At 35.8% G+C, this 12,984-nt stretch overlaps 1 protein-coding gene across 6 annotated transcripts in view; it reads right to left on the bottom strand.

Moving 5' to 3' along the window:
- Window positions 1–12,984, bottom strand: part of LOC113230412 — a 190,767-nt gene that overhangs the window by 14,131 nt on the left and 163,652 nt on the right. For all 6 annotated transcript variants that reach the window (XR_003310488.1, XM_026464329.1, XM_026464328.1 and 3 more), the window contains one exon: window positions 10,208–10,419. Coding sequence is in view for 5 of the 6 variants with exons in the window: in XM_026464329.1 (XP_026320114.1) it covers window positions 10,208–10,419 (212 nt within the window). In the remaining variant the exon portion in view is untranslated. The remainder of the gene's footprint in view (window positions 1–10,207; window positions 10,420–12,984) is intronic.

Raw genomic sequence — 12,984 nt, forward strand, 5'->3', positions numbered from 1 at the left:
GTTTGTAAAAAAATCATCTCGACGCATGCAAAATGAACCGTATTTGTACGGGAAACAATTTAATTTGAGCTGAGGTAGTAGACTCTTTAATATTTATTAATACAAAGTGGAACACAAAAAAAAATCGCTTACCATTAGGAGCACGAATTGGTCGTCCCATAATTTAGTATCATAAAAAATCTTAAGATCCGACTGGATTCAAACCAGCGCCTTCACCATACCGTTGCTGACGGTCTAATGAAATTTGTTGTTAAGTTTCAGTTCTATACATGTTACGACAAGAACAGTCCGGGTTTTTAAGATGTGTAAATGAATTATTATTTTAATAGCACCCTTAATAAGGCCACATGTGCAAAATGTCAACTTATCAGGTGATAGGTTCAAAGATTCTGCGAATAGAAGGGTCATAAAAATGTCACAAAGTTTGTTTCATGTAGTTTGTAATATTTTTAAGACTTTCATCTGATCAATTCGACTGTTTTTTTGTGTACGCAATTGCAAAAATGCCAGAGTATTTTGACGATTTTGACGATTCTTTTTGTTGGAAAGAAAGTATCTCAGTATTGGTATCATTTAAATTTGAAGAAAATGTTCCACCTTTAAGGGTTGCAAACTAGGGGATGAATCCGGTTTCGCTCATTATCCGGTAACCGATTTCAATAAAATTTGGCAAATGTAATACCACAAACTTGTCGGTTTTTTTAATAAAAAGTTACAATTATTTTATATAATATATAAATGCGCATTTTTTACGTCTTAACATTTAGTCTTTGGTTTATCAAGGTGTGTGTGATTGTATCTCGATGAGTTTGTCCTTACCAAAGATAAGACTAGACTCTAAGTAAAGCATTCACATTATTATATTTTATAAAAATCTTGAACATTATTAGTAATTGTTTGATCTGTGGTACGTAGGTATGCATAGTTAAATTTAAATAATAATTATGCTATTACAACTTACCACAAGAAGAACCGCAGCAACATACAAAAATACCACAAATAGTACTGCGTAAAATGTTATCATTATGAATTACACTACATCAGATCCTTATATCACAAGTTGGTAGGCAAATAGCGTAAAAATAATAAAAGAATGTAAAATTACTAAAAAGATTCAAGTCAAAAACAAGGCACAATAAGGCGCACCAGTTGCTTATAAAATTATTAGTGGAGTTTAAAAAAAAATAAATTTGATTTGAGATTTTCCCGCGCGTAAACTGCTCACGCGTAAGATAGCGTCTCTAATGCCCTAATTAAAAATTAAACAAAAAAAATCTCACCATTTTATGCGATCCGGCTATCTGTTGTTTTATGTCTGAAGGAACTTTTATCAATGATAAATAACTGTATTATCGCTGCGAACGCAAGGTGGGTATCGAATGTTGTGAAATGACTCAATTTTACCTATGCATCGATAACAATGACAGGCGGATCCGTATCCGATATTAAAGTTAAATCTATTAATGTGAGCTATTCATATTTTCATCTATAGCTTTTGACTTTAAAATGTTCCAATTACAAAAACCATTATTAAAAGTGTTACTAAATATGAATATATTAAATTAAATGAAAACAATGTCGGATTGTTTAGCGTCAAAAATACTTTTAAATTTCTATTTGTAATCTAATTGAAAAATTTGGATTGGAAATTATATCTTTAAAACGTTATTTTTATTAAAATATTAATAACAAATCATGGCGGGTTTTTGTACTTTCAGTTTTTACACAAAAAAAAGTTTTGGTTTTCTTAATTAATTGTTACCATTTTAAGCCGATAGCTATTTATCTAATGCTCAATAAATAAATAATAAATATAAATTTGCGAAAAAATTTCAGTGTTAGCGCCCAAAAAGGCTACTTAAAAGCTATAAAATAAAACTTCCGGATTTCTGATCACAATGTATCTCTTTGGTGAATTAATTATTAAATGGCTTCTTAAATGTAATTTTCTTTATTTTTCTTTCAAGCTGATTTTAAAAGTAGTTTTAAAGTCAGTGGCAGCCCTTAATTATAGATCGCCACTACGGAAGATAGGGCTTCGTTGAAAGGTTAACTATGTAAACAAGCGTTACATATCAACAAATTAATTTAATATTAATTTATTGAAAGATTGGTATCATAATTGAATTACTTGGATAACAATATAGGCTGCACATTTTACTGTAGATACGAAAATTAAAAAAAACCGCCGTATCTAATAATATAGTATTGCGCAATGTAAAAAGAAAATGGCGGGTTTTAGTAGTTATAGTTTTTACATTCGTTACATTTTCAATTTACACATTTTTACATTTTGTGTGTCTTAATTATTTCTTCTCTGTTTAAGCTAGAGGCTCTATAGCCAATGCTCAATAAATACATAATAATATACAATTATTATAATCTCAATACAGGGTACTAAAAAAAACCGACCTCAAAAGTCATTCATCCTCAGTTTGCCACACTAAGGGTCGTATTCTAGAACTCTATTCAATGCTCAAGACAGGACTGCACTGGCAACACAAGTCCTGATACTCAAGTCCTGACTTGAGCATTCAGTAAAGTTCTGGAATACGACCATTAGAGGTGGAATATTTTCTTCAACTTTAAATGGGACTACCTCTGATGTATCCTCTTTCCAACAACAAAAGTATCATTGAAATTGGTTCACAAATTTTGTGTGTTGCCGGAGTTATCGCGTAACAAAAAGTAGCAAAAAAATACATACAGTCCAATTGAGAACCTTCTTTTTTGAAGTCGGTTAAAAAAAGGCAGATGTGTTACTAGCGTCCGCTTAGTGAAGATTCTAAAACCGATTGTTGACTTGATCTTGTAATCAATCTGCGTCGAGCAAAGAGACGAGTTTGACATTTGTAAAATTGCGTCATTTTAAGAAAAATGCCGTCGTTTATTTAGAAAATACACTAATTACCATGTTAAAATAAATAAAACACAATTAAAATCAAATACCATACATAAGTTACCAACATTTTTTACATTATCCCTATATTTTAATTGGTTTTCAGTTTATTTTAATAAATAGCATTGGTAATTCAAGATAGAGATAGTAAATAATTCCTGTAGCGAGCGCGATAAGTCCTTATTATTCTATGTCCGGATCTTATAACTTAGAATCTTATAATCTAACTCCGGTTATAGATTATAAGTGCAGATACGAGCATTGTAGGTAGCATAATAAGCAATTTGGTAGATGACTGACTGTATTGTAGTCGGGAAACTTATATAAACAGATTTGTAACGTACGTTTTTACGCGAAAAAGAATAAAGAACTTCAAATTGGATATGAAACTTGAAATTGGAATTGTAATAAGAATATAATGCTGGCCATCGAGAGCATTTTTCATATCGAGGTTTCGCGAATGTTACACATAGGAAATTAAACCATTTTTTCGGATCAAAATTTTGCATTGTCACGATTTAGATCATTTTTTTCATGTCAAAGGACTGTCGCTCGGGCTAGCATTTGTTTTGAGTTTTCAGAAAAAAACGTGTAAGGCTTTGGATGAAAATTAGTATTCTTGTAATTATCGAGTTCTTAGGTTTTCGCGATTGTTACACATAGGAAATGAAACTATTTTTCCGGATTTAAATCGCGTATATTTGTTTTTTCAAACAAACCGACGTTTCGGGCCCTTTACAGGTCCCATGGTCACGGTTGACTGTGTGACTGTGTGACCAGTAAAGGGCCCGAAACGTCGGTTTGTTTGAAAAAACAAATATACGCGATTTAAATCCGGAAAAATAGTTTCATTCTTGTAATTACTAATATAAAGATAAAGAAAAAATTCCTTCGATCCGGCCGGATTCGAAACGACGTCTTCTAGCAAACCGTGCCAGATGCTATGCCAACTAAGCCACGGAACGAACCAGCGGACCTCACGAATTTTTTCTAAGTATTCGATCTTTGTATTAGTTAATAATTATAACAAACTAGTGGAATAATTTCACAAAAAATAATTGAATATCAATTCAATACAAATTTAATTATTATTGTTTTTAACTCTGTCATTCACTATATTTTTTACTTTAAAAAAAAACTTTGTATCGCGTGTATTTGTTTTTTTAAACCAAACTTGTTTTTCAGGTCTAAAATCGCGTATTTTGCTATTTTAAACAAACCAATTGTTTCAGACTCTTAACAGGTCCCACAATGATGGCTGTCTTTAAAATACAAATAATCCAATGTTACCCGGGAGGATTAAAAATTATAAAAAAGCCAAAAGAATAAGGCGTCTTTCATTCAGGTCTCAAGTATGTATCTATATTATAATATGGAATGAACTAGGATTCCACCAAAACAAGAAAAACACCAATATACGAAAAGGCTGTATGGACCTTTAAAGAACCTTTACATATCCAAATAATGCGCGATAAATTAAAAAAAAAATACTCTTATAAATGCACTTCTTTATCTAGATTTATTTTAGAAAATATTATAAAACTTTAATACTTGTTTAAGTATCTAAGATCTGGCAGTATGCTTAGAATTAGTTTCTCCCGAAGGATGGAAAATTTTACTGCCGTTGTATATTAAGTATATACTAATTCTTGTTTATATCTCATATTTCCTTGCCTGATTCCTTTTTTTCTCTCTCTTCCTGATCCCGTTTCCAAATTACCATTTCATATTATAAAGTTTTCCTGTTTTACACTTAGAATAATAACGCATAGAAACCTAGTCCGCACACGCTAAGTGAGGCAAATTGAAGCGCGCCCAATGGGCCTACACGAGCGGGCGGGCCTTCAGTGCTCAAGGTCAACTTGCACCGCGAACAGACCAAGAATTTTAGCTAAAAATGACGAAATGTGCGGTAAATGAGTGTAAAAATACGTCAGACAAACATAAAATAGATACTAACATCACATTCCACAAGAAAGTAACGCGTTTCGACTTGTATTTTTATATAAATATTCACTAAAACCGAAAATTAACCTACTACTAAAACTAGCCTACATGAATTTGATTTTTGCCTCACTTGTGACAGTTCGATTGATATGAAACTATCATTCTATGCGTTATTATTCTAAGGTTTTACAGATAAAAGTAAAAAAGAACCTTGGCAGTAGCTGAAAATCTTACCGCGAAAAACGAAAAATACTTTAGACCAATAGCAGTGTAGAGCTCCTATGAAAGAGTTAGTCCAGGGAAGTGCTGCCATCTTACCTATTTCTGCCGCGAAGCAGTAATGTCAGCATCACTGTGTTCCAGTTCTGAAGGGTGCTGGTGAAATTACAGGCACATGGGACTTGTCAACTGAAGTCTCAGGGTGACGGGCGCAGTGGCAGTACCCATAAGATCTTTGCGAATCAAAGCTCTGAATATCACTGCAATTGTTATGAATAGGCGTGCTGCTTATGACTTGGTATCATAAAAAAAAAGAATCGGTGGAGTTTTGTAGTGAGAACAAGGTATTGTACTTAACCGATCCGTCAAAATAAATTTAACAGCAGTAATCTAAATGAGTAGGTGTTTAGTACTAGGTAGTTAATTATAAATAATTACAATTGGAATTGCTTTTAAATGCTCCTCCGGAACAATTTGAACATACGTTTCGTGCAGGTAAATGGGCACCTTCGTAAAATAATAACTAATAACAAGTGTGCAATTTAGGAGGAACAATGGAATAATGTAACAAATTACTGTAAACATACGTGGGCCATTTTGTGGTTACATCGGTCAAAGATAAATAAAAACAGTAAAACTACCTCCCTTTATACTTCTTTTAATTTCGACTGCACAATATTGTTAGAAGCAAGGTTCGAAAACCAAGACTTATTGATTTATTTTCTTAAATACAATGAAAGTGGTCAGAGAGTTCTTATGGCTTTTGAAATTCTATTATCTTACGAATAAATCTTTTACGAATTTCAAAGCGAGAATTAAGGAGTGTTATTCATTCACACTTCCATCAACAATATAGGTATTATTTTATGAAATAAATATTTATTTAACTCAAGTAATTGTAGTTGCAGTAGAGCTCCTTGTGAAAGAGTTCGTCTGCCGCCAAGCAGTAATGTCGGCATTACTGTGTTCCGGTTTTGAAGGGTAAGGTGCTGGTGAAATTATAGGCACATGGGACTTGTCAACTTATGTCTCAGGGTGACGGGCGTAGTGGTAGTGCCCCTCAGATCTTTGCGATTTAAAGTCCTGATTGCCACTGCGTTTGTTATGGACAGGCGTATCACTTACCATCAGGTGGGCCACTTCTTCGTCCCGTCACTTGATGTTATATTAAAAACAAAGTTAAGTTTATTGAATGTCAGGATCTCTGGATGTTTTACCATCATGATATTCTATTATTTTTTGTGAAATTACTCCGTTAGTTTGTTATAATTTTAATACAAAGATCGTGCACTGATTCGAACCAGCGTCTTCCAGGAAACCGTGCCAGACGCTATGCCAACTAAGCCACAGAACGAAACATTGACCTTTCGAATTTTTCTATGTGTTTGTTGCAGATCTTATATTAAATTAAATTTATTATTAATTAATAATGAAAATTAGAAGAAATTAAAATATACAAATTAATACTGCAGTCTTATGTCTCTTTGAAATTTTTCATGAGAGGAAATACTGAATCCCAAACTGGTGGTACGGAGAAATCATCTTCCCTGTTGAAATTAGGATGTTTCTTAATTTCAATGGCCTCTTGCAGCATCCTGGGTAGATAACGGACCTCTTTTGTAAGGACCTGGGATTTGTCAAACTTAATTGAATGTGTAGGTTTATTCATGACATGCTCACAGGCTACAGAATTGTTTGACATCAGCTATATTATCACGTTCTTTGACGTAACGTTGGTTTGTTGGAAAAAACAAATATACTATGTGTTATTTCCTATGTGTTACAATCGCCAAAACCTGAGAACTCGAATCAAAAATTATTTCATCTGGTAGAAGAATCTGATACCAGTCCATGACATTGATGTCATTACCCATGTTGTAGTAAAATGAATCATTACTAAATAATGATTCTTAATGATCCATTTACAAAATGTCACTGACTTGATTATAGTGAATACCTACACATTTATAATCAAAATTATCTTTAGAGTTCCCATCGTCGACTAGCCAATTAGTAGCGAAATTCACATAATCAGTCTGGATAATGTTAATTGGTAACCTCTCTTCACGTAAATTAACTTTAGTAATTAGTATGATAAATCTTTTTTTTTATGTTATAAAGCAACGGGACGAATTTAACCATTAGAATTGGTAAAGGAACATATGTATCTCGGATTAAAAATTTACCATAAATTTAACTGGGGCCCACATGTTGAACATGTATGTAATAAGCTTAGGGCGGTACTTTCCAAGTTATGTATACTCAAACAAAAAGTACCATATAAATACATTGAGAATGTTATATTTGGCACTGGCTGACTCTATAATTAATTGTTGTATTTCGAGCTATGGTCGTACGTACAAAACATTCCTACTGTATATTTATAGCCTTCAAATAAGATTGCTTAAGACCATTGTACCTCCTAGAATTAGATATAAATTTAAAGATAATTATGACCAACTATTTCAGTACTGTAACGTAATGAATGTCTTTGATAAAGTTAAATTAGCAATCATAACCGAAAATTGTGGAAAAATAAAGTCGTTAAAGGTTAAAATTAGACCGAATTCATTACGTACACTATCACATCTACCTATGTGTGATATACCTAAATATAACAATAATTATGGTAAAAGAGTTTGGATGTGTGAACCAAAAATCTTATAAATGGAATAACAGATAAAAATCCTGTACAAGTCAAAAACAAATTAAAAAGATTTTATATGAAAGTTCAATATCAGAGGAGGCTTACACAAACTGGTAATTGATTTAATTGTTGTACTTTACATATTAACGCAACTCACTAGAAAAGGATAAATAATCTTTAATTTTAAGATTCTACCTTGAATGTACTGTAACTTGTTGTTAATATTTGTAATAAACAGTTTTAAATTTAATTATTTTTTTTGAATAAAAATAAAAATAATATTTTACGAATATTCTCGTAATAAATTATTTATGTGTTTTAATCATTGACTTACAATTATATGGACGTCGGGTCCGCGCTAAAAAGTGTCCGCACTTGTAAGGCGCTAAAATCGTATACAGAGCGCGACACTCCGCTTTAGTCTTCATTTGTTCGACTGACAGCGCGATACTGCGATGACATTACAATTTAAATTTCGAATAGGTTGACTTGGGACATTTTTTCGTGGTTTTTGTATTAGACCCGTCGTCCATTTATTTGTAAGTCAATGGTTTTAATAGACAATATTTAACCGTAGAGCTCCTTGTGAAAGAGCCAGGGTAAGTAATCCCACCATAACTATCTGCACCTCCAAGTTATAATGTGAGCATTACTGCGTTCCGGTTTTGAAGGGTGCTGATGAAATTACAGACATATACGACTTATCATAATGTCTCATGGTGACTTTGTGATTTAAACCTCTGGCACTGCAACTGTTTTTTTATGATACCCAGTGACTGCGCCTGGTGTTAAGCGACACACCTGTCAATAGCAGTCGCAGTGCCACTCAAAGTTTTAAATCGGAAAGATCTGAGTGACACTGCCATTTCGCCTGTCACCCTGAGGCATAAGCCGACAAATCCCATGTGCCTGCGCGTAATTTCACGAGCACTCTTACTCTTCAAAACCGAAACACAGTAATTGCTCACATTACTGCTTGTGGCAGTACTTCCCTGGACGAATTCTTTCACAAGAAGCTCTCCTGCATTAAAATGATTACTGTTTTTTTATAATATCACTGTTATGAGAAGCTTGTCCTTATCTAATGACCCGAGAGATAGGGTTTTCAGGAGAGACTATGGGCTCAATGGCAAGACCAGGGTACAGCGGGCATCCGGGCCAAGCCCTCCGCCAGTGATACGCCTTTGCCCCGGTGGATCCGGACTTAGTCGCAGGGGTTTGTGGTTAGCTGCAGAGACGGACACGTTTGTCTGTCCCGGTTGGGTGTGGCCGGGGTGTCTGTCTCGTGAGCAGCTAGCGCGTATAGTTGAGGGCCTGAAGCGAGGAGACACGCGGGCCACGTGAGTCGCGTAAGTTGGAGGTTATGTCCGGACATTGTCGCAGGACACTGCGACTGGCATCCCAGGCACTAGCCCGGAGAGCTAGTAGAGGATAAGCTAGATATCCTCCGGTCCCTCCAGCCGTTAGGTTATTGGGAACTGGAGAGACGTCGTTTTTCGGCGTCGGGATGTGAGCGTGCCTTACAGCTCCACCACCAATGAGGAGATTTGGTAGTGGACTCAGAGTCGATGGCTTAGCGGTGGCAACCGCCAGTTATGTAATGCGCAACGGGAAGTGAGCGTGCCTACAACTCCGGCACCTATCGGAAAATAGAGAGGGTAGTGTACGTGCACCCGGGGCGGCTCACCCGAGGCACTAGGCTCTCGAAGAACCGGATGAAGTCAAGTGATATATAATGTTCCTATGCACGCACAGGTTATAGTGCCCTGCTTGTATACCCTAAGGGTCGGTAGAGAGGGTTACTATTATGAGAAGCTGTGTCGTTAACCACCAGACTTGTGACTTTTTCGTCCCATCATTAAAAAAAGACGTAGCTTAAGTGCTGAATGAACGTTTATTAATAACCGGAATTGACAATTCTCACATAATGTTCATTCAAGTGACATTTAAAAGACATTTGACTTAATTAAGGAAGTTAGTATAATATCCATTCTGTACTTGAGGTAGATTTATTAATATCGATATTATAAAAGTAATCTTTAGGTAAATCGTCATTAAATTATCTGTAATTAAGTCTAGATTTGAAAAGGCGAAAGTTTTGTAGTGGCTGTCGTTTTCAACAAGCGATTGGCGTTTGTCTCAATTCACAATGTGCCAATAGCCCCCGTTACACAGTCACTCAGTCGCGCGTGGATCGTACAGGATTGCGCGCAGGAAGGCCTGCACGCGAAATCGTGCGCGATTACCTGTTTGAATTTTTTTAAGCTAACATACTTACAACGAAAAGAGCGTCCGTCTAAAGGCTAATAGCGCAGGATAGACCGCGTGAAACTGGCGAAACTGGCGCGTGTTGGGGTGCGCGACTGTTGAGCGCAATTGTGTGGTTTTTCCCATTTCCTTCCAACGGCTTTCCGAACACACACTCAATCGCGAACGATTGCTGTGTAAAGTCCGCTATTGTGTGTGCAAGGCATTGTAACTAAAGCGTATCTGACCTTGTTCAATATGGCAGTTGCGAGCAAATCCTCATAAGTTGAAGACTCGATACTCGGTGTGGTAGGCTCAGCCGCGTATCTTGCAAGCGCAGGCAGCGATGCGGCCTCCTCTACCACTCTCGCCACAAGCCGCTTTAGTTGAGCATGCGCCCCGCTCGCTCCGCTGGATTGATGGGCGCTTGAAGCTCTGGGTGCATGTCGAGGTGGGAGATCTGAGAAGAAAAAATGTAGTAAGTACAATAGTAGAACTTGGTAATCAGTGTTATTGGTTAGAAACCAAGGAATCACAAAGATCTGAGCTACGATATTAATAATTTTTAACTTCGACTTCAAAAAAGGAGGTAGTTCTCAATGCGAGCTGTATTTCGATATCCCCCACGTAGTTGTTGTAAGTCAAAATATCATTTTTTGCTTTTTAACTTACATATATCTTAATTATTAATACAAAGATAGAACACTTAGAAAAAATTCCTTCGATCCGGCCAGCGAATTTCGAACGCCCCAGTGGACCTCACGAATTTTTCTATGTGCTTGGTTGTCGGATCTTTGTATTTGGTTTTCAACGACTTTTAAGCCGTAACGCCATCTATTAAACTATTTCGTCACCCAGTTAGGTAACTTTACAAATTTAATTAAATATATCCATTTTTATGTATATTGTAAGTTCCATATTTAAAAGTAAAGAAATCACTCAGTCTGATGTTTATTTTCAAATATGGAACCTATAATATACATTAAAAAAAAATTACATTTAAGTTAAAAAGCAAACAATGGTATTTTGACTTACAACAATTAGCGTGAGAGGTGATTTTTTTTAATGTGTTACACGTATACTCCGACAATTGTGGACCTATTTTGATGATTCTTTTTTTGTTAGAAAGGCAGTACCACAGTAGTAATCCCATTTATATTTGAAAAACACATTCAGTAAGCTTCTACTTCTACTAATCGTGTCGATAGTTCTTTTGTTTTAGGATTATATTGACCCTAAATAGTACGTTGCTACTTTGACTGCGCTGTCCGTGGCCGCGTAGAGATCTTCCCTCGTACAGGTGTTAGGATACAAGGGGCACAACAGTAAGTGTTGCATGGACTGTGTTGGGGCACCGCAGTTACATTGGAATTGACTACTATCTTTGAAACCCCATTTACACATCGTGTCTCTGCAGCGTCCTACTTGAGTGCGAAAGCGGTTTAAGGACTTCCACACGGGCCACCGCAGGTCGCCACTTGGTGGTAGTTGCTCTTAATTCAGTATGCGACACGCCTATTCATAACAGTTGCAGTGCCATTCAGAGCTTTAAATCGCAAAGATCTTAGGGGCACTGCCACTGCGCTCGTCACCATGAGACATAAGATCACAGGTCCTTTGTGCCTGTAATTTCACCAGCACCCTTAAAATACAAAATAAAAAGCGGCAGATAGTAAAACAAAAACTGTTTATTTTTGGTAAATTTATGGTGTTTTGAAAAAAGTCATGGAACAATAGTTGTTGTTCATGATTTTGGTAATACAGCCCTGCAATGTTGTTAGTATTTTGAAATTAACCCTGTTATTTTCGGGTGTTCCTACCAATAATAAATAAATAAAGTCATGGACGTAGTGGACGTTCGTAAGCAAATGAAGGGGAAATGATTCTAGGCTATTGACATCCCAAAGTCAAACCCAAATAATCATTTATTCCATAGGTAAAATTTTTACACTTGAAAACGTCAATTTTTAAGCTACTGCTCGTTCACTACGCTGACTTCCCTGAGAAGAACGAGCAAGATACTCTAGGGGTTGCTCTTTTCAAATAAACTTAAATGCTATAAATACATTTTGAATCATATTTGTGTGGAATCTAGACTCACATTGTCTTTCCCTACATCTTTATCTAACACGTAGTCTACAATTTTCTAATATGACTTTTCAATTAAAATACTTTTAATACTTTTAACTTAGACTTCCGTGAAGCAACTGAACCGTCGTAGGATTAACCATCCGCGAATTCCAGCTTTCGCAATCTTGCCTTCGTGGTATCGTCATTCGGGTAAATGAACAATCGAGCTTTCAAACCTTCGCGCAACCGAACATTCGTGAAAATAAGCCGTCGCGCATTATAGCTTTTATAAGAAACAGTCTTCGCACTATCGTCACAATCACGTGGGAAACCCGTTTAATTCACAATAAAAATAAGTAGCTACTTATTATAATGCAGACTTCACGAAAATGCGGTAGTAAACATAATAATCAAAAGTTGCCAGCCTTAACATTTTGCGGTAAAAGTACACAATGGGTCAACGCGATAATTATATAAATCAGGGTTGGTATTTAACAACTTAAAGATTTATCTAGATTTATTTTTACATTTCGTAACGCATATGGAACATTGTAAGTAGGTACTCATTTTCCTTACATATATTTTTTAAAGCACTGTAAGGAGTTGTCGAGGTATAGTCCCACCCACACACTTAGGAAAGCCTATCAGTGTAAGAGCGGCAGATGCAGTACCAGCAGCTTGATTTTGATTGCCTCTCCCGATCGGATAGCTGGAAGTATGTAAGGTGACAGTACTATCCTGGGCGAATTCTTTCACAAGGAGTTCTACTGCTACTAATTGATCATGGACCAAGAGGACTGCTAATAGCAATACAAGAAAGCGTAGTTGGGTATTTAGTACCCAATGGTACACCAGATGTCGCGACGAGTCAAGCTACTCTAATTTCTAGTGATAACAAACAAAACAACTAGATGGCGCTCATTGTATACATTTTTATGAATACTGCCGGGTATTT

The sequence above is a fragment of the Hyposmocoma kahamanoa genome, unplaced genomic scaffold (assembly GCF_003589595.1).
Source record: "Hyposmocoma kahamanoa isolate Upper Pololo Valley unplaced genomic scaffold, ASM358959v1 63, whole genome shotgun sequence".
NCBI classification, from domain to species: Eukaryota; Metazoa; Arthropoda; class Insecta; order Lepidoptera; family Cosmopterigidae; genus Hyposmocoma; species Hyposmocoma kahamanoa.